Source organism: Salmo trutta, chromosome 32, assembly GCF_901001165.1.
Source record: "Salmo trutta chromosome 32, fSalTru1.1, whole genome shotgun sequence".
In the NCBI taxonomy this organism is placed as follows: Eukaryota; Metazoa; Chordata; class Actinopteri; order Salmoniformes; family Salmonidae; genus Salmo; species Salmo trutta.
This window is the reverse complement of record NC_042988.1, coordinates 19,216,315-19,243,827: the sequence shown is the minus strand read 5'-3', so window position 1 is coordinate 19,243,827 and position 27,513 is coordinate 19,216,315. Positions and strand designations below refer to the sequence as shown.

The 27,513-nt window shown below is 44.6% G+C and overlaps 1 protein-coding gene across 7 annotated transcripts in view; it reads left to right on the top strand.

The window, feature by feature from the left end:
- plppr2a (phospholipid phosphatase related 2a) overlaps nt 1–27,513 on the top strand; it is a 74,002-nt gene that overhangs the window by 15,966 nt on the left and 30,523 nt on the right. For 4 of the 7 annotated variants that reach the window (XM_029726800.1, XM_029726798.1, XM_029726802.1 and 1 more), the window contains exon 3: nt 8,729–8,917. In XM_029726800.1, the coding sequence (XP_029582660.1) occupies nt 8,729–8,917 (189 nt within the window). Of the gene's footprint in view, nt 1–8,501; nt 8,918–27,513 lie in introns of those variants that run through there. The other 3 variants (XM_029726799.1, XM_029726804.1, XM_029726803.1) reach the window with 3 other exon arrangements.

The window sequence follows — 27,513 nt, the reverse complement described above, 5'->3', positions numbered from 1 at the left end:
CCCCCCATCCTTTAGTGTTTCATTTATAATACCCCCCATCCTTTTAGTGTTTCATTTATAATACCCCCCATCCTTTTAGTGTTTCATTTATAATACGCCCCATCCTTTTAGTGTTTCATTTATAATACCCCCATCCTTTTAGTGTTTCATTTATAATACCCCCCATCCTTTTAGTGTTTCATTTATAATACCCCCCATCCTTTTAGTGTTTCATTTATAATACCCCCCATCCTTTTAGTGTTTCATTTATAATACCCCCCCCATCCTTTTAGTGTTTCATTTATAATACCCCCATCCTTTAGTGTTTCATTTATAATACCCCCCATCCTTTTAGTGTTTCATTTATAATACCCCCCATCCTTTTAGTGTTTCATTTATAATACCCCCCATCCTTTTAGTGTTTCATTTATAATACCCTCCATCCTTTTAGTGTTTCATTTATAATACCCCCATCCTTTTAGTGTTTCATTTATAATACCCCCCATCCTTTTAGTGTTTCATTTATAATACCCCCCATCCTTTTAGTGTTTCATTTATAATACCCCCCATCCTTTTAGTGTTTCATTTATAATACCCCCATCCTTTTAGTGTTTCATTTATAATACCCCCCATCCTTTTAGTGTTTCATTTATAATACCCCCCATCCTTTTAGTGCTTCATTTATAATACCCCCCATTCTTTTAGTGTTTCATTTATAATACCCCCATCCTTTTAGTGTTTCATTTATAATACGCCCCATCCTTTTAGTGTTTCATTTATAATACCCCCATCCTTTTAGTGTTTCATTTATAATACCCCCCATCCTTTTAGTGTTTCATTTATAATACCCCCCATCCTTTTAGTGTTTCATTTATAATACCCCCCATCCTTTTAGTGTTTCATTTATAATACCCCCCATCCTTTTAGTGTTTCATTTATAATACCCCCATCCTTTTAGTGTTTCATTTATAATACCCCCCATCCTTTTAGTGTTTCATTTATAATACCTCATTTGGGATTAAATGTGTTTCAAAACATGGAAGATGTGGAAACACCTTAAGCAGTTGGCTTTATAACTTTCTGCACTCCCCTTTCTCACGCAGTAGATTTCCATACACCCAGTTCTAATATGGTTAATATGTCTCAGGATATTTCAACATTTCAAGTTAGGACCCAACATCGTAGACTGCAGCTTTAACTGCTATTCCTGTGTAATTACATATTTATATAGGAGCAGCAATGTAAAGATTGTATAAGCCTTCATTCACGTAGTTTGCAGGTGAGTGTGTCTACACTCATAAGAAGCAGGTACTGTGATATGTGCTATAGCAGTAATGTATGTGTTTTTGCAGTGTAATCAGTGTAATGTGTGTACAGGGTCTCCTACCTGATCCCACACTATGCAAGGGTGTGGATCTGACTGAATATTTACACCCAGGGATTCAGGCCCCCGGGGGTGTTGGTCTGTGGGTCTGTTTACCAGCCATTATAACCCAGTTTACAGCCCCACCCATCCTCACATAGTGTACGACAGAGACATCACTGGGACAAAAGAAGAGTTATACTGAAAATAGGGCGAGAGGGATTTCATGACAAGAGGGGGAAATCAGAGGCTAAGATAAGAGTTACATGGAAAAGAAAGAATGGTTGGGAGAGGGAGTGAAGATTGAAAAGCAGAAACAGAGAGAAAGAGATATTTAAAGAAGGAGCCCTAGAGATGTTTTCTGGAGGACGATCTAAGCTCAGCTCAGATCTCTCTCTTTTGTACCCATTCTACTCTTCCCCACCTCCACTCTTTCACACTGATCGGTCATCTCTCTCTTCCTCTTTCTCTCTTCCTCTCTCTCGCTCTTACTCTCTCTATCTCTCTCTCACTCTCTCTTTTTCTCTCTCTCTCTCTCTCTCTCTGTCTCTCTCTCACACACACACACACACACACACACACACACACACACACACACACACACACACACACACACACACACACACACACACACACACACACACACACACACAGCCCTGAAAACATGCCAAACTACCAACCTCTCCATGCTACAGTACCTCTCATATGCCAGTTTCACTCTCCTCCCTCTCTATTCACTCACCCCCTCTCAACCTTTCTCTTTCCTGTCCCCTCCACTCCCCCGCCATCCCTTCCTCTCTTTCCTCCCTCCATCCTTGTACACCTCCTCTTCCTCTGCTTTCCTTTCTTCCTCCCACCCCTGGGATCTGTACAGCCCCAACAATGCACAGTGAGACATACTTCTTGTTAATTTAATCTCCCATCCCTCTTCATCCATCTATTTTTCCTCCTCCATCTCCGTTATTTTGCTCTCTCATGCTTTCATGCTCTCTCTCTGTCTCTCTGTCTCTCTGTCTCTCTCTTTCTCTCTGTCTGTCTCTCTCTCTCTCTGTCTCTGTCTCTGTCTCTGTCTCTGTTTCTCTCTCTGTCTCTGTCTCTTTCTCTCTCACACTCACACTCTCTCACACTCTCTCACACACGTTTCTATTGACTATTTTCTGCTCTGTCAAATAGTCACATGATCAGCTTCTGGCTGGCAGAATGAGCAAAACATATTATCTCTAATGTTGCTAGCTATTCGACATGTGAGTCTGATAGATGTTGAGATGGATCTCATGAAAGAAATGAAGAGAAAGAGAGAGTAGGATTGAAGAAAATTAAGAGTAGATTTTTCTTCAATCAATCTATCTCCATTCCAGCCTCACTAATCTCCCATTCAGCTCACCTGTTTGTCTGGCACAGGCCTGAGATCAGGAATAGACCACAGCCCTGCCAACTCTACTGTAGTCTGTAGCTGAACTATAATTAACACTGACCTGCTGTCAGCTGCATGGATGGCAACATCTACCTAGGAGAGATTTGGTTGTTGACACACAATAAGAGTGTAGTAAGTTGTATGTAATGAGGGCAGCGCCAACTCCTTAGACTGAGGATGCCAGTGACAACCGTCTCTGTGTTGTTGCATCATGTCTTATAGTGTGGAGGGCAGGAGTGATCTCTCTTCTCCACATGCATTGGTCAGTACCCTGGAGAGGGGGGTGTGTTTTTAAAGGTTACGCATCGTCCATTTGAGCCCCCCCTCCCAGCCCACTTTACAGTCAGTTACAGAGGAGCCTCACAGCTCAACATGTGATTCAGCACACACCAACACACACACAAACACTTGTATGCACATAGGGGAAGGGAAGCAGGTTGAAGGGAATTTTCTTTAATCTACACACTTAGTGAATCATAAAATCATCTGTTATTGTGCCCTCTACCCTCACTGTTGGACCTGGTCCTCAGTGAATGTTATTTTTGTGGCTGTGGAGGGTGGAGAGAGGGGGAGAGAGGACTTCTGCTGCTACCACCACCACCCCCAGTCCTGCACCTGTTCCCTGCATTCCCCCTCCTCTCTCCTCATGTCTCCTGTCATGTCTGGGCGGTTCAGTGTACCGTGTGTGATGGGAGTAGAGTGGAAGGCTGTTGGGGGCTCTTAATGGACAGCATGTGTTTGACGTGGGCCCTTGTGCCCAGCTCTCCATCTGAACCCGCACACCCCACCCAGCAAAACACAAAACTGCTCTTTCAGAGTACACTGCTTTAGCAGCACAAAGGGACATGGCTGTTCCTCCTGAGAAAAACATACTGTACGTTGAGACAAAGCTATGTACAAATATTTCAGCTGACCCTGTGTTAGAGTATGGTGGTCAGTGGTAGTGAGCATCACGCTACACAGTCTTGTCCACTCAGCATGGGAGTCCATCTGCAAAGTTGTCCTCTCAGTGGGGGGTGAGGTCTGTCAGCAGAGCTTGGAGTGGTGGAGTAAGGTTAGACTGTGTACCGTAAGATGCAGGGAGAGAATGCATCATACATGGAGGCAGAGAAAAGCACTTTGAAAAGCAAACTGCATCTCTACAGATGTAGGATCTTAATTTCCTCATTCTTTTGTTGCTGAGAATTTTCTGCCCAGCAGGAAATTAAAACTTGCGAAGTGTATTTGAGTTTTAAAAAGGCTTCTAAAGTTTGTCATTTCCACTTAGAAATGTCAGAATTGATTTTCTCTCACGAAAAATGCATCAATCCCTACAAAAATGTCCACATAATGATTCACATTTTCTGTTGCTGCAGGATTATTTTCCTGCTGCAGAAAACTGGCTCAAATTAAGATCCTACATCTGTAATCCCCCATAACATTCATAAAACATCATATAACATACATGACATAGGTTGTTTACATGCCTGCTTACACATGAATGGCAGGCACACAGGTCAGGAATAGTATATTATGTACTCTTTAGGGAGATACACTGAGTGTACATTAGGAACATTAGGAACACCTGCTCTTTCCATGACATACTGTAGACTGACCAGGTGAATCCAGGTGAAAGCTATGATCCCTTATCGATGCCACTTGTTAAACCCACTTTAATCAGTGTAGCTGAAGGGTAGGAGACAGGCTACAGAAGGATTTTTAAGCCTTGAGACATGAATTGTGTATGTGTTCCATTCAGAGGGTGAATGGGCAAGACAGAATATTTAAGTGCCTTTGAACAGGGTATGGTAGTAGGTGCCAGGCGTGCCAGTTTGAGTGTGTCAAGAACTGCAGTGCTTGCTGGGTTTTTCATGCTCAACCGTTTCTCGTGTGTACCAAGAATGGTCCACCACCCAAATAACATCCAGCCAACTTGACACAACAGTGGGAAGCACAACTTGGTGTCAAAATGGGCCAGTATCCCTGTGGAACCCTTTCGACACCTTGTAGCGTCCATGCCCCAACGAATCAAGGCTTTCTGAGGGCAAAAGGAGGTGCGACTCAGCATTAGTAAGGTGTTCCTAATGTTTTTTACATTCAGTGTCAACAGCGTGCTCTTACCAACCCAGTCATGATCTGAGATCTGAGTTCTTGTATCAGTATTATAGGGAACATGGATTACAATAATTTTTTTAATGAAAGATTTAGGATTACACCCAAGGATTAGGATTAGGATGTGGAGTTAGGATTATGATAAATGTTTTATCTGGAAGCTTGGGGTGAGAGTGATGGAGTATTCCCTGAGTTTAGTGGTGTAGTCTAAATGGTGTCTTCAAGTACTTTATGTCTTTCTGGTCTGTCCTGAACTTGTAAACACAGATGTACAGCTATGAAATATTCACCAGAGTTAAAACATTCCATGTTAGAGAACAGCTGGGAAAATACGAGTGGAGGAGACGTGGAGAACAATAAACCCTGAGGGGAGACTGCGGGGAGAAAGAGCAAAAGATCGTTTTAGGAGGTGAATCAGGGGGTTGAGCGAGGGGAAGGTAAAGGTTAAGATTTGAGGGAAATGTAGAAAGACAGGACATAAAATGTGACATGTTGAAAGGAAAAGATATACACACAATGTGAAATTCCTAATGTCATACTTAAGCAAGGAGGTAGAACAGTCATTTCAGAAAAGGGCAAAATTGCTTCCTGTCTGTGTCATTTTGAATACTGGTGCTGTGAGGATGTGTATGACATGCCAGCCTTTGTTGCAAAGGGGAACGGCAGGGTAACTGTGTTCAGCAGTGTGGGTGTCACGACTGCTACTCAAACTGTGGTCATTGAAGGTAATGACAATTATGTCTCCCTGTGTTTGAGTGCTAACAATGCAAGATCCCAAGCTAGAAAGTATCTCTCTGCAAGGGATGCAGGTCATTTTGAAACGATTCCACCACAAACAACACATAACAGCGCTAGAACCACACTAAAGTGGGACTAGCTAGCACAATAGCTCCCTGCAAAACACCTGATCAGTAAAACATGGTTGTATAACTGTATAACCACAGACAGGATACCTGAGCGAATGTCCACTTGCTTAGGCTCGGAAACAGAATAGTTTCAAATGTAGAGCTTTTAAACTATTCAGTCTTATGAAACATGCATAATAACTTAAATTACCGTGAAGGAAATGAAGAGGACACACTGTTTTAACATTCATCATCACATTAGATAGTCCCTGGCCACGACCCAGAAGTGTGTGACTAAGAGTAAAGGAAGAGCTTTCTAGTTGGACGGGTGTTGGGTGTTGGGCGCTGCGCACTGCGGGTGGTCCTCAGCTAGCTCCACGTCAATTAACACTTAATGATCTTAGAATAGAGGAGAAGAGGCGCCTGTCACTCTGCAGTGGGCAAGTTCTTCCTCCAGGCTAGAGGAACCATCATTTCCTGTAAAAGAAAAACAAAAAAACCACCATCCCTACTGAACAGGCCGAAATTCCATGATTTGTTTTTTAAACAGCTCTTACACAATAAGTGCATTTTCATTTTCACAATTTCAGAGTTTTATTTTGACCTCATAGAGTGGAAATATCAGATATTTATTTGAAAAATATATATTTTTTAACTATTCTGCCCCTTTAAAGGATTGTTTTTATACTGGTTGATATTAAAAGGGACCGGCCCACATTGTAAACAGTACTGCCACGTTTCACATTGTGACCATCCAATCACTGGTTAGGAATTATGACTGACCAGGGATTTGTTGATATGAGTTCTGACAGCAGCACAGCTGGACCAGTCAGATACAAGCACATTGGTGTGTGTGAGAGAGAGATACTGTAGACAGTGATTGAGTGTGAGAGAGGGAGGAAGAGAGAGACAGAGAGAGAGATACTGTAGACAGTGATTGAGTGTGAGAGAGGGAGGAAGAGAGAGACAGAGAGAGAGATACTGTAGACAGTGATTGAGTGTGAGAGAGGGAGGAAGAGAGAGACAGAGAGAGAGCAGCAGAGGGAGGTTGAGGAGGTGTCAGGGTGTAAATAATGTGTCTGAACATCACCGGTCCAACAAGTCAGATGAAAGTGAGACTGGCACAAAAAACAACAAACCCACAACTGGATTTGGACAAGAAGGCACCTGAATGGGAATAATGTCCTCACTACTGTACTGTACTGTGTCTTATTGAACCATGTACTGCAATGCCATACATTTTCTCAGATGTCTTTAAAATGTATTACTGTGAGATGGACAGTTCTCAGAATGTAATGATTCAAATCCAACCCAGATCCCTCCCAGATCATATGTAAAATAATGCTAGGGGAAAATGATATGACTCACTCCTACTTCAAAATATCTCTGTTTCTCTCCAGGCTGTTGGGGATAAAGATACACAATGAGAGAATAACATTGGCTTGGGATGTGATAAATCAGGGGCTTTGGGTATCATTGTTGATAAGATAATGTTGTATCTGTAATAGCCTACATTATTTCAGATGTGTTACTTAAACATAAACCTACTCCGCATACTCATTGTCAGGATAGAACATACAGTATAATTTAATATAACGCCAATTATAAAGTATATGAGGTTATGTTTTGCTCTTATGTATCTTTCAGTGATGCTGCTGGTCATCACTAGTTCTTCATTACTCTTACAATGATCTCCCTTGAATCATTCTGAATGAGGACAATATACCTCCATACTTTATGCAATCACAAATCCTGCTGAGAGGAAATGAAATTGCACAATATTGTGAACTCATCTCTACAATTATATTCTTCACCATGACAACCGCACATGGCTTAACATGTCTCTCTCTCAAGGGAGGGTAGAGAGAGTGAAGACAACAAATATATAAATATCTAAGTACCCTAGTGTGTGTGTGTGTGTGTGTGTGTGTGTGTGTGTGTGTGTGTGTGTGTGTGTGTGTGTGTGTGTGTGTGTGTGTGTGTGTGTGTGTGTGTGTGTGTGTCGCAGATGTCTGCAGTGTCTATGGTCAGAGGGAGATGGAGCACAGATAATATCCTAAGGGAGTGTGAAGCTGAAACATGTCCCCTCACCCAGCACCATGTCCCTAGCTAAGTGGAAGGAAAGGGGCTATTACTGTCCCTTCACTTCCCTGATAAATGAGGCCATACAGCTAAGATTTATTGTGTGTATTTGAGTTACAAAGTCAGATGCAGCTCCATTCCACCATACTACTGTACAGTGTATATTCCATTTGTTACAAAAAGTCATGGAAAAGTATATTTTGGTCTATTCAAGATAGGGGAAAATATTACATGGAGAAACCATTTTCATATATATTTTTTAAACTGTAGGACGACTTGCAATTGAGTTGATATCTCAGTAGTGTATTATTATCTCTGATATCCATGGATCTGCCTATATAAGAAAAACCCTGGAATCAGACTTTAAACATGTCACAGGGGATGTCAGCTCATATAACTGGTTTGGAGGATGCTTATGATCACATTCACACTACTCTTCACACACAGCATCCAAAAATACACCCACTGCTCCTCCATAGTAGACTCAGGCGCGCCGGCACCGATACCAATGCAAGCAGTTCCCCCTCTCCTTCTATCTCACACTCTTTTCACCCTCCTCACTCCCAGTCTCTCTTTCGCTCTCTGATATTCTTTGTTTTCTCTCTTCATGTTGCAGTAGAATTCTATTTATTCTGTCTTTATTCCATCTTCCTCCTCTCCCCTGTAGAAGCTCCCTTCTCTCGCTCTCTCTTCCTCCAGCTTTCTCTCTCTCTCTCTCTCTCTCTCTCTCTCTCTCTCTCTCTCCACTCTCTCTGTCTCCCGCTGCACTGGTCAGGCTTACAGTAGGTGCTCTCTCCCTCTATTGATCTTCACCGGACCTCTCTCTCGCTCCCATCACTCCTATGCCTCTCTCCGTGGATGAGGGGAACCGGGACTTGACTCTCCCTCCTTCCTCTCCTCCGCCACCTCCTCCTCCTCTTCTTGCCTAACGCGGGGATCATGTTCTATTTCCAGCTGGTGATCATGGCAGGGACGGTTCTCCTGGCGTACTACTTTGAGTACACAGACACGTTCCCCGTGCACATCCAGGGCTTCTTCTGCTACGACAAGACGTTCTCCAAGCCCTACCCCGGCCCGGATGAAACCAGCAAGATACCCCCACTGCTGGTCTACTCACTGGTTACAGGCATCCCCTGCTTCACGGTAAGACCATGTGGTTAATCCTGTGTGTGTGTGTGTGTGGGGGGGGGGGGGGGGGGGGGCTCTGGTCGATGAAGACAACTTGTCAGTGTGGGAAGTGAGAGCATGAGTGCATGTATGTGTGGTATTCCAAGGGGGTGTGTTTGAGAACCTGGATGTGTTTTGTATGATTACCCGATCCTATGTTTGTTTGTGTATCGTAGGGGAGGGGCTATGGTTCTGTATATTACCATTCATCATTTGTCTGAATGTTGGATCCTGTCTGTCATTTGGTGAGTCAAAGCATCTTCAGTGCATCTCTGCTTTATGACAGACATGGTGAACAGATTGGCGAGCCACGTGGAGCCCCCTTTTTCCATTTCAGAGCCTGTCACAGAAAGGTGTGTGTGTGTGTGTGTGTGTGTGTGTGTGTGTGTGTGTGTGTGTGTGTGTGTGTGTGTGTGTGTGTGTGTGTGTGTGTGTGTGTGTGTGTGTGTGTGTGTGTGTGTGTGTGTGTGTGTGTGTGGTCAGCCAGGGAGGAGAGCTCAGGCTTGTGGAGAAAGCTGTGTATGGACAGATATAAATAGAGATTGGGTGAAGATAGTCACACCACGTAAAGATGTAATGGAAACAAACAGAGTCGGAGAAACATTGGCGAGAGAGTGAGAAAACAGAACATGGAAACAGCAACGTTTTAGAGGCTGTGAGGGTGATAAGGTCAGTGGGTTTTATTTGAAAGAGACAGAGAAATAGACAGAAAGGTCAATTGAATGGAGATGTGAGAAGATGAGAGACAATAAAGAGAAACAAAGAACCACAGAGATGGTGGATAGAAAAGAGATGGTAATGTGGATGGAAGGGTACCAAAGTTGTGGAGCTGTCAGTGTGAGAGATTCAGTGGGCGTAAAACATGGAGCACCTGGCACTGAACAACACAGGCCAAACCTGCTTCCTTGTTTCAGACAACAGACAATACTGGCCTTAGCTGAAAACCACCTCAGTCTACACAATAAAAGACCACAACAGCTTTAAAGTGCATTAACCAAGATTTGACCTGGGTCAAGCCTCATTTCACTGCCTCAGAGTACAGACAAAACCTGACCTAACCTTAACTGACAGGGGCCAATCACGTAACCAGTGGGCAGGCATATTCATGACACCTCCCGCCTATAGTACCTCTGTCATTTTGTTGTTGACTCTAGTCTAGAGGCATTTGATCCCTTTTCCCAACAGCTACAGTACAGTGCACCAGTCAGTCCTTTACCTTTGCTTGTTAGCCAGTGTATTTGGATCAGTGCCAGTCCTCCAGGGCTAGTAGTTGGCACTATCCTCCTCACTCATCTTCCCAGGGGTCCCCTCTTTCCTAATTAAAGTAGTCAGTCATCCTTTGACGTCTCAGCTCTGCATTAGCTAACATTCCCCTGTTTATAGGCCAACAGTATCCACACAGACCAAAGAGGGAACTTTGTTTGGCCACTTTCACGCCTCGTCTGTGACTTTTCAGTTGGTGCTTGTTGATAATTGACCCCTTTTCTCAGAATGCTGCGTTATGTATGAAGTACTACTGTATGATGGCCCTGTACAGTGATATGGCCACAGATCTCATAGCTGTTTTATGTACAACACCGTGTTGGAACTTTGTCCCGAGTGTCTGTGGTGGTCAGCAGTCCAGTGGTTAGACCTAGTATTTGTAGAAATGACATCGTGATGATGTAGTGTCAGCATCCAGTGGGCTCTACTAGAAAGGGGTTGTGAGTGATCTAGGAAAAAGTGTGAAAAAAATGTGAGGGTGGATGATGAATGGGCAGCAGTTGATATCACGCTGAGATAATGACAGGATCCTCTACACCAGTGTTATCACGCTGAGGTAATGACAGGATCCTCTACACCAGTGTTATCACGCTGAGGTAATGACAGGATCCTCTACATCAGTGTTATCACGCTGAGGTAATGACAGGATCCTCTACACCAGTGTTATCACGCTGAGGTAATGACACAATCCTCTACATCAGTGTTATCATGCTGAGGTAATGACAGGATCCTCTACACCAGTGTTATCACGCTGAGATAATGACACAATCCTCTACACCAGTGTTATCATGCTGAGGTAATGACAGGATCCTTTACACCAGTGTTATCACGCTGAGATAATGACAGGATCCTTTACACCAGTGTTATCACGCTGAGATAATGACAGGATCCTCTACACCAGTGTTATCATGCTGAGGTAATGACAGGATCCTTTACACCAGTGTTATCATGCTGAGGTAATGACAGGATCCTCTACATCAGTGTTATCACGCTGAGGTAATGACAGGATCCTTTACACCAGTGTTATCATGCTGAGGTAATGACAGGATCCTTTACACCAGTGTTATCACGCTGAGATAATGACAGGATCCTTTACACCAGTGTTATCACGCTGAGGTAATGACAGGATCCTTTACATCAGTGTTATCATGCTGAGATAATGACAGGAACCTCTACACCAGTGTTATCATGCTGAGGTAATGACAGGATCCTTTACACCAGTGTTATCATGCTGAGGTAATGACAGGATCCTCTACATCAGTGTTATCACGCTGAGATAATGACAGGATCCTTTACACCAGTGTTATCATGCTGAGATAATGACAGGATCCTTTACATCAGTGTTATCATGCTGAGGTAATGACAGGATCCTCTACATCAGTGTTATCATGCTGAGGTAATGACAGGATCCTTTACACCAGTGTTATCATGCTGAGGTAATGACAGGATCCTTTACACCAGTATTATCATGCTGAGGTAATGACAGGATCCTTTACACCAGTGTTATCACGCTGAGATAATGACAGGATCCTTTACACCAGTGTTATCATGCTGAGGTAATGACAGGAACCTTCTACATCAGTGTTATCATGCTGAGATAATGACAGGATCCTTTACACCAGTGTTATCACGCTGAGATAATGACAGGATCCTTTACACCAGTGTTATCATGCTGAGGTAATGACAGGATCCTCTACACCAGTGTTATCATGCTGAGGTAATGACAGGATCCTCTACATCAGTGTTATCACGCTGAGGTAATGACAGGATCCTTTACACCAGTGTTATCATGCTGAGGTAATGACAGGAACCTTCTACATCAGTGTTATCATGCTGAGATAATGACAGGATCCTTTACACCAGTGTTATCATGCTGAGATAATGACAGGATCCTTTACACCAGTGTTATCACGCTGAGATAATGACAGGATCCTTTACACCAGTGTTATCATGCTGAGGTAATGACAGGATCCTTTACACCAGTGTTATCACACTGAGGTAATGACAGGATCCTCTACATCAGTGTTATCATGCTGAGGTAATGACAGGATCCTTTACACCAGTGTTATCATGCTAAGATAATGACAGGATCCTCTACATCAGTGTTATCATGCTGAGGTAATGACAGGATCCTTTACACCAGTGTTATCATGCTGAGGTAATGACAGGATCCTTTACACTAGTGTTATCATGCTGAGGTAATGACAGGATCCTCTACACCAGTGTTATCATGCTGAGGTAATGACAGGATCCTTTACACCAGTGTTATCATGCTGAGGTAATGACAGGATCCTTTACACCAGTGTTATCATGCTGAGGTAATGACAGGATCCTTTACACCAGTGTTATCACGCTGAGGTAATGACAGGATCCTCTACATCAGTGTTATCATGCTGAGGTAATGACAGGATCCTTTACACCAGTGTTATCATGCTGAGATAATGACAGGATCCTCTACATCAGTGTTATCATGCTGAGGTAATGACAGGATCCTTTACACCAGTGTTATCATGCTGAGGTAATGACAGGATCCTTTACACCAGTGTTATCATGCTGAGGTAATGACAGGATCCTTTACACCAGTGTTATCACGCTGAGGTATTGACAGGATCCTTTACACCAGTGTTATCATGCTGAGGTAATGACAGGATCCTCTACATCAGTGTTATCACGCTGAGGTAATGACAGGATCCTCTACACCAGTGTTATCATGCTGAGGTAATGACAGGATCCTTTACACCAGTATTATCACGCTGAGGTAATGACAGGATCCTTTACACCAGTATTATCACGCTGAGATAATGACAGGATCCTTTACACCAGTGTTATCATGCTGAGGTAATGACAGGATCCTCTACATCAGTGTTATCACGCTGAGGTAATGACAGGATCCTCTACACCAGTGTTATCACGCTGAGGTAATGACAGGATCCTTTACACCAGTATTATCACGCTGAGGTAATGACAGGATCCTTTACACCAGTATTATCACGCTGAGGTAATGACAGGAACCTCTACACCAGTGTTATCACACTGAGGTAATGACAGGAACCTCTATGTAACCGATGTGAAATGGCTAGTTAGTTAGCGGTGGTGCGAGTTAATAGCATTTCAATCAGTGACGTCACTCGCTCTGAGACTTGAAGTAGGGTTTCCCCTTGCGTTGCAAGGGCCGTGGCTCTTGTGGCGCGATGGGTAACAATGCTTCGGTGGGTGTCAGTTGTTGATGTGTGCAAGGGTCCCTGGTTCAAGCCCGGGTTGGGGTGAAGAGAGGGACGGAACCTACACTGTTACATTGATGCTGTTGACCTGGATCATTGGTTGCTGTGGGAAAGGAGGAGGTCAAAGGGGGGGTGAGTGTAACTGATGTGAAATGGCTAGTTAGTTAGCGGTGGTGCGCGCTAATAGCATTTCAATCAGTGACGTCACTTGCTCTGAGACTTGAAGTAGGGTTTCCCCTTGCGTTGCAAGGGCCGCAGCTTTTGTGGCGCGATGGGTAACGATGCTTCGGTGGGTGTCAGTTGTTGATGTGTGCAAGGGTCCCTGGTTCGAGCCCGGGTTGGGGCGAAGAGAGGGACGGAACCTACACTGTTACATCTACACCAGTGTTATCACACTGAGGTAATGATAGGAACCTCCATGTTATCATGCTGAGGTCATTTATTTTTATTTAGCTAGGCAAGTCAGTTAAGAACAAATTCTTATTTTACAATGACGGCCTACCCCGGCCAAAACTTCCCCTAACTCAAATGACACTGGGCCAATTGTGCACTGCCCTATGGGATTCCTGATGATGGCCAGTTGTGATACAGCCCGGGATCGAACCAGGGTCTGTAGTAACGCCTCTAGCACTAAGGTGCAGTGCCTTAGACCACTGCGCCACTCAAGATGACAGTATGCTCTACCCCAGTGTTTTCCAACTCCAACAGTACACATTTTGCTGTTTTTGCATTTCATTCAATTAATCTAGGGCTTGATGATTAGTTGACAAGTTGAATCAAGTATGCTTGTCCAGGGTTGCAATAAAAATGTGTACTATTGGGGGTACTGGAGTACCAGGGTTGGGAAACTCTGCTTTACACAGAAGCAGAGCTGAATCCCTGCAGGGAGCCAGACCCCATGGAGTTTACATTCAGCTGGAGTGACGTCATTCGGATGCTGGCTTTTGATTCAATGTCATCTCAAAAACACTGTGTGTGTGTGTGTGTGTGTGTGTGTGTGTGTGTGTGTGTGTGTGTGTGTGTGTGTGTGTGTGTGTGTGTGTGTGTGTCAACTGAATTATTCCAGAAAAACAAGTGAACTTTAAAAAGACAGCTGCATTTATTTATATATTAATGCATTCCATCCAGTAGGATACTGTGGGCTTTTACCCCAAGGCTGTTGCTGCATTTGCAGTTACTGTGGCCCCCGCTCCACACGCAGTACCCCAAGGCTGTTGCTGCATTTGCAGTTACTGTGGCCCCCGCTCCACACGCAGTACCCCAAGGCTGTTGCTGCATTTGCAGTTACTGTGGCCCCCGCTCCACACGCAGTACCCCAAGGCTGTTGCTGCATTTACAGTTACTGTGGCCCCCGCTCCACACGCAGTACCCCAAGGCTGTTGCTGCATTTACAGTTACTGTGGCCCCCGCTCCACACGCAGATAGTCACACACATGCAAGCAAGCACGTGCACACACACTTGAGTTTGGTTCATTTGTAGGGAATCTTAGAAGTAGGTCTGAGGCTTAATTACATTTTACATTTTAGTCATTTGGCAACTTACAGTTAGTGCATTCATCTTAAGATAGATAGGTGGGACAATCACATATCACAAGCATAAAAATTAACACTTTCCTCAATAACGTAGCTATCAGTAGAGTCAGAGCTAGAAAGGCGGGGTCAAGTGCTGTTTATGTTGTTTTTGTGGGGGGGAGGTGGGGCAGGGTCGAGGTGAGGAGGATGATTATTTAAGAAAATGTTTGAAGAGGTAGGGTTTCGAATGTTTTCAAAAGATGTGCAGGGACTCTGCTGTCCTAGCTTCATGGGGAAGCTGGTTCCACCATTGGGTTCCAGGACAGAGAAGAGCTTAGACTGGGCTGAGTGGGAGCTGCCCCCCGTAGGGGTGGGAGGGCCAAGAGACCTGAGGTGGCAGAAGTGCTTGGATTGGGGTGTAGGGTTTGAGCACAGCCTGAAGGTAGGGAGGGGTAGTTCCTCTTGCTGGTCCGTAGGTAAGCACCATGGTCTTGTAGGGAATGCGAGCTTCGACTGGAAGCCAGTGGCGTGTGTGGAGGAGCGGGGTGACCTGAGATAACATGTCTTATAGTAGATTCTATCTGACAGTTGATGAGTGTGTGTGTCTACATTGTCATGCAGAGATGTAGTGAGATCTGACGCTTCATCCCCAAGAGTCCTTTATTAATCCCCCCATCAAAATCTCTGCCTAGATAAAGATATGGATCCTCTGCTTAATCTGCCCTCTCACTTCAGCCTTAATGGACTACCAGTTGGCCTACCAAACCTGCTCACCAGAGAATACTTTTCCAGCATATACTGTATTGTAGGCCTATGAGAGAAATACTGAATCTGGGGGGAATCCCAATACTCTACCGTGGCAAATCATCCTCTTCTACTCCAACAGTTATCTGAAAGGACAGAACAGATGGAAACGATCTGGTTAGTGCCCATTATGTGTGTCTCATTGAGGAGAGGCTGAATCTAACAGGAACCTGAGGAATTCACACTAGCAGTCCTTGGTTTTGCTAGCAAATAGGCTCATACCATTACACGTCTGCCCATCCAGTCTCTTCATATCAGGAAAGGGTAATGGGGATGACAGGTAGCCCTAATGGAAGAGAAGCGAGAGTTTTGGGACTCCTCTGTCTGTGTTTAAAATAGACTAGAGCAGGGATCGTCAACTAGATTCAGCCATGGGCAATGTTTCTTTCTTGAGTGGATGGTCGTGGGGTTGGAACATATTTTCAAATAATTTGTATACTGCAAATGAACTGCAAGAAGCCCAAACAGAATTAATATTTGACTAAAACATAATAATTTCAAACCTTACTTACATTTGTATACGATCACGTGTCTCTCTGTTATGCTTGGGAATACTTGGAACAGATTTCCGAAATTAAAATCACTTGGAGCTGATTTCCTGGTGTTTGTACAGTATTTTATGTCCAACAATGAAAATGATAAATAATACACATTTAATTTAAAAAACCTACTTTTCTTTTGTCAGAAAATGGGCCAAATTCACACAGGCTTGCCAGTTGGGGAAACCTGGATAAGTTAACATTACCATGTAATTTCTTATCTATACCCTTACTTTAGCGACATCAAAGTAATAAGGGATCGTGTAAGTAAGATGTCATCTAAGATTAGCGTCTCTTAACAGTTAGCCTTTAGAAATGAGGTTAGATGCCAGCTCTATCAGTGAGCTCTAGAACTGCTTGTTCAGTACAGTTCCATCAGGCCAAGTGGAAGTGAGATCTCATGCACATGATCCAACTGACAGACAGAAAAGTTTCAGGTGTCCCATGCCCTGTCAGCTGACTTTGCTCTCCTCACCCTTCCTCACCCCTCCTCACCCTCCATGTCTCGCCTCCCAATTAACACCTCTCGTCTCGGAGCTGACGGGAGTCTTTGCTCATTAGCGAGCATTCTAATTACCACGCAGATGATGGCAATTTAACCCAGAGAAGATGTTTTCTCTCCTGCGTCTCCCTGCTGCTCAGAGGCTGGGAGGGGTGGGGGTGGGGTAGATCAGCTTTAATATTGCAGATAGATTGTGGCTTCCATCAATGTAATTGTCTGCATAATTTCCAATCCCCCATATATATTTTTTGCAAATATATACACTAAAACGTTTGGGGTCACTTAGAAATGTCCATGTTTTTGAAAGAAAAGCACATTTTTTTGTCCATTAAAATAACATCAAATTGATCAGAAATACAGTGTAGACATTGTTAATGTTGTAAATGACTATTGTAGCTGGAAATGGCTGATTTTATTATGGAATATCTACGTAGGTGTACAGAGGCCCATTATCAGCAACCATCACTCCTGTGTTCCAACGGCACGTTGTGTTAGCTAATCCAAGTTTATCATTTTAAAAGGCTAATTGTTCATTAGAAAACCCTTTTGCAATTATGTTAGCGCAGCTGAAAACTGTTGTTCTGATTGAAGAAGCAATAAAACTGGCCTTCGATAGACTAGTTGAGTATCTGGAGCATCAGCATTTGTGGGTTTGATTACAGGCTCAAAATGGCCCGAAACAAAGAACATTCTTCTGAAACTCGTCAGTCTATTCTTGTTCTGAGAAATGAAGGCTATTCCATGCAAGAAATTGCCAAGAGACTGAAGATCTTGTACAACGCTGTGTACTACTCCCTGCGCAGAACAGCGCAAACTGGCACAAACCAGAATAGAAAGAGGAGTGGGAGGCCTCGGTACACAACTGAGCAAGAGGACAAGTACATTAGAGTGTCTAGTTTGAGAAACAGACACCTCACAAGTCCTCAACTGGCAGCTTCATTAAATAGTACCCACAAAACACCAGTCTCAACGCCAACAGTGAAGAGGCGACTCCAGGATGCTGGCCTTCTAGGCAGAGTTGCAAAGAAAAAGCCATATCTCAGACTGGCAAATAAAAAGAAAAGATTAAGATGGGCAAAATAACACAGACACTGGACAGAGGAACTCTGCCTAGAAGGCCAGCATCCCGGAGTCGCCTCTTCGCTGTTGACGATGAGGCTGGTGTTTTTCCACATTAAGTTACGTTATAGCTTTATTCTAAAATGGATTACATTTTTTAAAAATCCTCAGCAATCTACATACAATACCCCATAATGACAAATCGAAAACAGGTTTTTAGAAATTTTTGCAAATGTATTAAAATCAAAAAACCTTTTTTACATAAGTATTCAGACCCTTTGCTATGAGACTCAAAATTGAGCTCAGGTGCATCCTGTTTGCATTGATCATCCTTGAGATGTTTCTACAACTTGAATGGAGTCCACCTGTGGTAAATTCAATTGATTGGACATGATTTGGAAAGGCACACACCTGTCTATATAAGGTCCCACAGTTGACAGATCAGTGGTCGCCGACCAGTTGATCACTGGTTGATCTTCAAGACATTCCTAGTTTATCACCAAATATTTCTGTGGAAAAGCCAACGAACGATAAAGGCTTGCGCTCCTTTTTTAAAATTGTGTTGAGCTGTTGTTGGTAGGTGCACTTGATTCAAAAGTCCTGCGCACCAGGTAAGCAAAGTGTTCCCATGAGACAAACTCCGCCTACCCGGCGGACCGGCACATCTGTGACTAAATCAAGTGCACCTACAGCGCTGCCCAATCGGATAGCTCAAATCACCGTGGCTATAGAGCTTCCATGACCCTGGCCACAGCCAAGTTTAAAGGCTACTAACCTACGTAAGATTTAATAACTTTTAAAACCATGACCATAGAGAGACTGTCAACGAATACAGCAAAGAGCTGCTATTTTTATGAGTGAGTTCATGTTTAAGTTTATATTCAGCACTGTTGTTGTTTTTATTCAACACAATTACAAAACGCGCTTCTCCGTACTTCCCCTCGGGCTCCAGCTGCAATGAATGAGTAGCCAAGCATCGATAGCCCTGCGTTTTATTATTATTAGCAGCTCATCGTGTCGATTTTAAAATGAAGGAATATTTAACTTTCTCTGGTCATAGGAACAACATGAATTTGTGCATGAGGCACATGCGGTGCGACTCGAGTTTCGCCATCAGGTGGAACATGGTGCCCCCTCTCTCTGGTCAGTCTCACCGGACGAAAGGAAGGATCGTTTTGAACGGTCAGCCAACTTGGAATTCCAAGTCGGAAACTCAGCATCTTACTAGAGCTCCAACTTTTCAACCTGAAGATCACTGACGTTGTGATTTGACCTCCTTGACCATCAGATGCAGGTACCATCAGTCCAGTAAAATAAAAAAGCGAATTATTTCAATTCATGCTCCACAATGCCTCACAAGTGCTAAACCAACTGATCTATTTTGTTATCAAAGCTCAAGTTTTGAAATATAATATGGTCTGATTAACAATATTGGCAGGCCAATCGTGTAGCCAATATGCTGTGATAATGTATTAGGCCTACTGCCCAAACCTCATTCCTACAAAACTGTTTGTGTGAGGTTAATGTAAAAAAAAAAATCTGAGCAGTAGATCTTAGCTTGCTTTTTGACTGCGAAAGTGATCTTGACTCAGAAAAGGCTGATGACCACTGATCTAGATAATCTATGATGCTGTGGAAGGATCCAAAGTGTGGATTTAAAAGAAAACATGAATCATCAGCGTACAATGACACCTTTGTTTTTAAGCCCTGGATTTCTAGGCCCTTGATATTATTGTTGGATCAGATTTTAATAGATACCATTTTGATGGCCGTAATAAATAGATATGCCAATAGTGTACAACCTTGTTTTACTCCTCTTGACAGTTTAATACTTTCTGAAAAGTAGCCAATATTTACTATTTTACACCTAGAATTACTATACCATCTTACTATACCATCTATACCACTACCATCTTAAAAAGCATGCCCCTTTCAAAAAAATTTAGAACTACGAACAGATACAACCCTTGGTTCACTTCAGACCTGACTGCCCTCGGCCAGCACAAAAACATCCTGTGGCGGACTGCACTAGCATCGAATAGTCCCCGCGATATGTAACTTTTCAGGGAAGTCAGGAACCAATACACGCAGTCAGTTAGGAAAGCAAAGGCTAGCTTTTTCAAACAGAAATTTGCACCCTGTAGCTCTAACTCCAAAAAGTTTTGGGACACTGTAAAGTCCATGGAGAATAAGAGCACTTCCTCCCAGCTGCCCACTGCACACTCTCACCACGATAAATCCACGATAATCGAGAATTTCAATAAGCATTTCTCTACCACTGGCCATGCTTTCCTCCTGGCTATCCCAACCCCGGCCAACAGCTCCGCACCCCCCGCAGCTACTTGCCCAAGCCTCCCCAGCTTCTCCTTCACCCAAATCCAGATAGCAGATGTTCTGAAAGAGCTGCAAAACCTGGACCCCTACAAATAAGCTGGGCTAGACAATCTGGACCCTCTCTAAAATGATTCGCCACCATTGTTACGAACCCTATTACCGGTCTGTTCAACCTCTCTTTCGTATCGTCCGAGATCCCAAAAGATTAGAAAGCTGCTGTGGTCATCCCCCTCTTCAAAGGGGGTGACACTCTAGACCCAAACTGTTATAGACCTATATCATCCTGCCCTGCCTTTCTAAAGTCTTTGAAACCCAAGTTAACAAACAGATCACGACCATTTCGAATCCCACCGTACCTTCTCTGGTGTGCAATCCGATTTCCGAGCTGGTCACGGATGCACCTCAGTCACGCTCAAGGTCCTAAACGATATCATAACCGCCATCGATAAAAGTCAGTACTGTGCAGCCATCTTCATCGACCTGGCCAAGGCTTTCGACTCTGTCAATCACCGTATTCTTATCAGCAGACTCAACAGCCTTGGCTTCTCAAATGACTGCCTCGCCTGGTTCACCAACTACTTTTCAGACAGAGTTCAGTGTGTCAAATCGGAGGGCCTGTTGTCCGGACCTCTGGCAGTCTCTATGGGGGTACCACAGGGTTCAATTCTCGGGCCGACTCTTTTCTCTGTATATACAGTGGGGGGGGGGGGGGGGGGGGAGTATTTGATCCCCTGCTGATTTTGTACATTTGCCCACTTACAAAGAAATGATTAGTCTATCATTTTAATGGTAGGTTTATATGAACAGTGAGAGACAGAATAACAACAACAAAAAATCCATAAAAACGCATGTCAAAAATGTTATAAAATGATTTGCATTTTAATGAGGGAAATAAATATTTGACCCCTCTGCAAAACATGACTTAGTACTTGGTGGCAAAACCCTTGTTGGCAATCACAGAGGTCAGACGTTTCTTGTAGTTGGCCACCAGGTTTGGACACATCTCAGGAGGGATTTTGTCCCACTCCTCTTTGCAGATCTTCTCCAAGTCATTAATGTTTCGAGGCTGATGTTTGGCAACTCGAACCTTCAGCTCCCTCCACAGATTTTCTATGGGATTAAGGTCTGGAGACTGGCTAGGCCACTCCAGGACCTTAATGTGCTTCTTCTTGAGCCACTCCTTTGTTGCCTTGGCCGTGTGTTTTGGGTCATTGTCATGCTGGAATACCCATCCACGACCCATTTTCAATGCCCTTGCTGAGGGAAGGAGGTTCTCACCCAAGATTTGACAGTACATGGCCCCGTCAAATGATGCGGTTAAGGTGTCCTGTCCCCTTAGCAGAAAAACACCCCCAATGCATAATGTTTCCACCTCCATGTTTGACGGTGGGGATGGTGTTCTTGGGGTCATAGGCAGCATTCCTCCTCCTCCAAAAACGGCAAGTTGAGTTGATGCCAAAGAGCTCCATTTTGGTCTCATCTGACCACAACACTTTCACCCAGTTGTCCTCTGAATTACATTTACGTTTACATTTACGTCATTTAGCAGACGCTCTTATCCAGAGCAACTTACAAATTGGTGCATTCACCTTATGATATCCAGTGGAACAACCACTTTACAATAGTACATCTATATCTTTTTTTTGGGGGGGGGGCTTAGAAGGATTACTATATCCTATCCCAGGTATTCCTTAAAGAGGTGGGGTTTCAGGTGTCTACGGAAGGTGGTGATTGACTCCGCTGTCCTGGCATCGTGAGGGAGCTTGTTCCACCATTGGGGTGCCAGGGCAGCGAACAGTTTTGACTGGGCTGAGCTGAGCTGTGCTTCCACAGAGGTAGGGGGGCCAGCAGGTCAGAGGTGGATGAACGCAGTGCCCTTGTTTGGGTGTAGGGCCTGATCAGAGCCTGAAGGTACGGAGGTGCCGTTCCCCTCACAGCTCCGTAGGCAAGCACCATGGTCTTGTAGCAGATGCGAGCTTCAACTGGAAGCCAGTGGAGTGTGCGGAGGAGCGGGGTGACGTGAGAGAACTTGGGAAGGTTGAACACCAGATGGGCTGCGGCGTTCTGGATGAGTTGTAGGGGTTTAATGGCACAGGCAGGGAGCCCCGCCAACAGGGAGTTGCAGTAATCCAGACGGGAGATGACAAGTGCCTGGATTAGGACCTGTGCCACTTCCTGTGTAAGGCAGGGCCGTACTCTGCGAATGTTGTATAGCATGAACCTACAGGATCGGGTCACCACCTTGATGTCAGCGGAGAACGACAGGGTGTTGTCCAGGGTCACGCCGAGGCTCTTAGCACTCTGGGAGGAGGACACAATGGAGTTGTCCACCGTGATGGCGAGATCATGGAAAGGGCAGTCCTTCCCCGGAGGAAGAGCAGCTCCGTCTTGCCGAGGTTCAGCTTGAGGTGGTGATCCGTCATCCACACTGATATGTCTGCCAGACATGCAGAGGTGCGATTCGCCACCTGGTTATCAGAAGGGGGAAAGGAGAAGATTCATTGTGTGTCGTCTGCGTAGCAATGATACAAGAGACCATGTGAGGATATGACAGAGCCAAGTGACTTGGTGTATAGCGAGAATAGGAGAGGGCCTAGAACTGAGCCCTGGGGGAAACCAGTGGTGAGAGCACGTGGTGCGGAGACGGATTCACGCCACGCCACCTGGTAGGAGCGACCTGTCAGATAGGACGCAATCCAAGAGGGAGCCGCGCCGGAGATACCCAACTCGGAGAGGGTGGAGAGGAGGATCTGATGGTTCACAGTATCAAAGGCAGCAGATAGGTCTAGAAGGATGAGAGCAGAGGAGAGAGAGTTAGCTTTAGCAGTGCGGAGAGCCTCCGTGACACAGAGAAGAGCAGTCTCAGTTGAATGACCAGCCTTGAAACCTGACTGATTTGGATCGAGAAGGTCATTCTGAGAGAGATAGCAGGAGAGCTGGCCAAGGACGGCACGTTCAAGAGTTTGAGAGAAAAGAAAGAAGGGATACTGGTCTGTAGTTGTTGACATCGGAGGGATCGAGTGTAGGTTTTTTGAGAAGGGGTACAACTCTCGCTGTCTTGAAGACGGAAGGGACATAGCCAGCGGTCAAGGATGAGTTGATGAGCGAGGTGAGGTAAGGGAGAAGGTCCCCGGAAATGGTCTGGAGAAGAGAGGAGGGGATAGGGTCAAGTGGGCAGGTTGTTGGGCGGCCGGCCATCACAAGACGTAAGATTTCATCTGGAGAGAGAGGGGAGAAAGAGGTCAAGGCATAGGGTAGGGCAATGTGAGCAGGACCAGCGGTGTCGTTTGACTAAACCTCTCTGGGCTAGGTGGGACGCTTGCGTCCCACCTACTCAACAGCCAGTTGAATCCCGTGGCGCGTTATTCAAATACCTTAGAAATGCTATTACTTCAATTTCTCAAACATATGACTATTTTACACAATTTTAAAGACAAGACTCTCGTTAATCTAACCACACTGTCCGATTTAAAAAAGGCTTTACAAGAAAGCAAAACATTAGATTATGTCAGCAGAGTACCCAGCCATAAATAATCAGACACCCATTTTTCAAGCTAGCATATAATGTCACATAAACCCAAACCACAGCTAAATGCAGCACTAACCTTTGATGATCTTCATCAGATGACAATCTTAGGACATTATGTTATACAATACATGCATGTCTGTTCAATCAAGTTCATATTTATATCAAAAAACAGCTTTTTACATTAGCAGGTGACTAGCATGTGACTAGCATTCCCACCGAACACTTCCGGTGAATTTACTAAATTACTCACGATAAACGTTCACAAAAAACATAACAATTATTTTAAGAATTATAGATACAGAACTCCTCTATGCACTCGATATGTCTGATTTTAAAATAGCTTTTCGGGGGAAAGCACATTTTGCAATATTCTAAGTAGATAGCCCGGCATCACAGGGCTAGCTATTTAGACACCCAGCAAGTTTAGCACTCACCAAAGTCAGATTTACTATAAGAAAAATGTTATTACCTTTGCTGTTCTTCGTCAGAATGCACTCCCAGGACTTCTACTTCAATAACAAATGTTGGTTTGGTCCCAAATAATCCATTGTTATATCCAAATAGCGGCGTTTTGTTCGTGCGTTCAAGACACTATCCGAAAGGGTAAATAAGGGTGACGAGCACGACGCATTTCGTGACAAAAAATTCTAAATATTCCATTACCGTACTTCGAAGCATGTCAACCGCTGTTTAAAATAAATTTTTATGCCATTTTTCTCGTTAAAAAGCGATAATATTCCGACCGGGTAATCGTTTTTTATTACAAAAAGAGCGAAAGTATAAGCATGGAATCCCCTCATGCACGAGCCTCAGTCTGATGGCCCTCTGATAGAGCACTTGCCAAAAGCGCTAGTGTGTTTCAGCCTGGGCCTGGAATTACGTCATTCAGCTTTTTCCCGGGTTCTGAGAGCCTATGGGAGCCGTAGGAAGTGTCACGTCATGCCAGAGATCCTCTGTTTTTGTTAGAGATGATCAAGGAGGGCAAGAAATGGTCAGAAAGGCCACTTCCTGTAAGGAATCTTCTCAGGTTTTTGCCTGCCATATGAGTTCTGTTACACTCACAGACACCATTCAAACAGTTTTAGAAACTTTAGGGTGTTTTCTATCCAAAGCCAACAATTATATGCATATTCTAGTTACTGGGCAGGAGTAGTAACCAGATTAAATCGGGTACGTTTTTTATCCGGCCGTGCAAATACTGCCCCCTATCCCCAACAGGTTAACAAACGAGGATCGGATGTCGTCAACCTTCTTTTCAAAATGGTTGACGAAGTCATCCGCAGAGAGGGAGCAGGGGGAGGGGGGAGGAGGATTCAGGAGGGAGGAGAAGGTGGCAAAGAGCTTCCTAGGGTTAGAGGCAGATGCTTGGAAGTTAGAGTGGTAGAAAGTGGCTTTAGCAGCAGAAACAGAGGAGGAAAATGTAGAGAGGAGGGAGTGAAAAGATGCCAGGTCCGCAGGGAGGCTAATTTTCCTCCATTTCCTCGGCTGCCCGGAGCCCTGTTCTGTGAGCTCGCAATGAGTCGTCAAGCCATGGAGCAGGAGGGGAGGACCGAGCCGGTCGGGAGGATAGGGGACATAGAGAGTCAAAGGATGCAGAAAGGGAGGAGAGGAGGGTTGAGGAGGCAGAATCAGGAGATTGGTTGGAGAAGGATTGAGCAGAGGGAAGAGATGATAGGGTGGAAGAGGAGAGAGTAGCAGGAGAGAGAGAGCGAAGGTTGCGACGGCGCAATACCATCTGAGTAGGGGCAGAGTGAGTAGTGTTGGAGGAGAGCGAGAGGGAAAAGGATACAAGGTCGGAGACTTGGAGGGGAGTTGCAGTGAGATTAGTAGAAGAACAGCATCTAGTGAAGATGAGGTCAAGCGTATTGCCTGCCTTGTGAGTAGGGGGGATGGTGAGAGGGTGAGGTCAAAAGAGGAGAGGAGTGGAAAGAAGGAGGCAGAGAGAAATTAGTCAAAGGTAGACGTAGGGAGGTTAAAGTCACCCAGAACTGTGAGGGGTGAGCCATCCTCAGGAAAGGAACTTATCAAGGCGTCAAGCTCATTGATGAACTCTCCAAGGGAACCTGGAGGGCGATAAATGGTAAGGATGTTAAGCTTGAATGGGCTAGTGATTGTGACAGCATGGAATTCAAATGAGGAGATAGACAGATGGGTCAGGGGAGAAAGAGAGAATGTCCACTTGGGAGAGATGAGGATTCCAGTGCCACTACCCCGCTGACCAGATGCTCTCGGGGTGTGCGAGAACACGTGGTCGGACGAGGAGAGAGCAGTAGGAGTAGCAGTGTTTTCTGTGGTAATCCATGTTTCCGTCAGCGCCAAGAAGTCGAGGGACTGGAGGGTAGCATAGGCTGAGATGAACTCTGCCTTGTTGGCCGCAGACCGGCAGTTCCAGAGGCTGCCGGAGACCTGGAACTACACGTGGGTCGTGCGCGCTGGGACCACCAGGTTAGAGTGGCAGCGGCCACGCGATGTGAAGCATTTGTATGGCCTGTGCAGAGAGGAGAGAACAGGGATAGACCGACACATAGTTGATATGCTACAGGAGAGGCTACGCTAATGCAAAGGAGATTGGCATGAAAATTAACTAAACAACTGGGGAAGCGAGAGAGCAGGGCCTCCCTCACTAACAATTCACTGAAACACTAAAACGCTAAAATATAACTTTTCTAGCTACCACTAGAAATTTAAATTGATGTAAACAACAGTGGTTCAATGTTTCCAGGAATAGGCTCAAACTTAGTTTATTCCGCTAGATAACTTGGTACAGTATTCTTCCGTGAAAACCCACCTAGTGCACCGTGTCCTATGACGCCGTAGCTAACTAGCTAACTAGCATGCTAGCATCCTATAAACACACGGTTAGCACCAATACTTGGTAACAACAAGCTACCGATGGATCATTCGTGTCCGTGTCTAGTTCATAACGCAGAAGTAATTAAACGTTGGCTAGCTAACACAAAGTCAGTCCTGCTAGCTACACAAGTGGCCTACACATCTCGAATGTTCAGAAAGTTAAGCTTACGTTGCAAAAATCTTATTGACTAAAAATGATACAGCTAGCTGGTAGGGTTAGCTAGCTAGCAGTGGGCGCGTTGTAGACTATGTTAGAAAATGTAGCTGGCTAGCTAACCTCGATAGTTACTCTGTACTACGCCTTTATCTTGATACAAAGACAACTATGGAGCTAGCTTACATTACACTAGTCAAATCGTTCCGTTGTAATGTATATAGTTTCTACAGTACTGCTAATTGGTAAAGTTGGCTAGCTAGCAGTGGTGTTATGGTGTTGACGCCGTTTCGAAAACAGCGCGAACGAACGAATACAGCAGGCTAGCTAACCTTGTTAGTTCCTCAGAGCTACACCTTTATCCTTGATACAAAGACAGCAGATACAACTATGTAGCTAGCTAACAATACACTAATCAAATCGTTCCAATGTAATGTAATGAAATGAAATGTAATATTACCCGCGGAGCGAGGTGCAGCACGACCACTCACTCCAGCATCTGGAAGTTCCTCGAATCATTCAGATGTTCATTGCAAACTTCAGACGGGCATGTATATGTAATCTTGAGCAGGGGGACATTGCGGGCACTGCAGGATTTCAGTCCTTCACGGCGTAGTGTGTTACCAATTGTTTTCTTGGTGACTATGGTCCCAGCTGCCTTGAGATCATTGACAAGATCCTCCCGTGTAGTTCTGGGCTGATTCCTCACCGTTCTCATGATCATTGCAACTCCACGAGGTGAGTTCTTGCATGGAGCCCCAGGCCTAGGGAGATTTACAGTTATTTTGTGTTTCTTCCATTT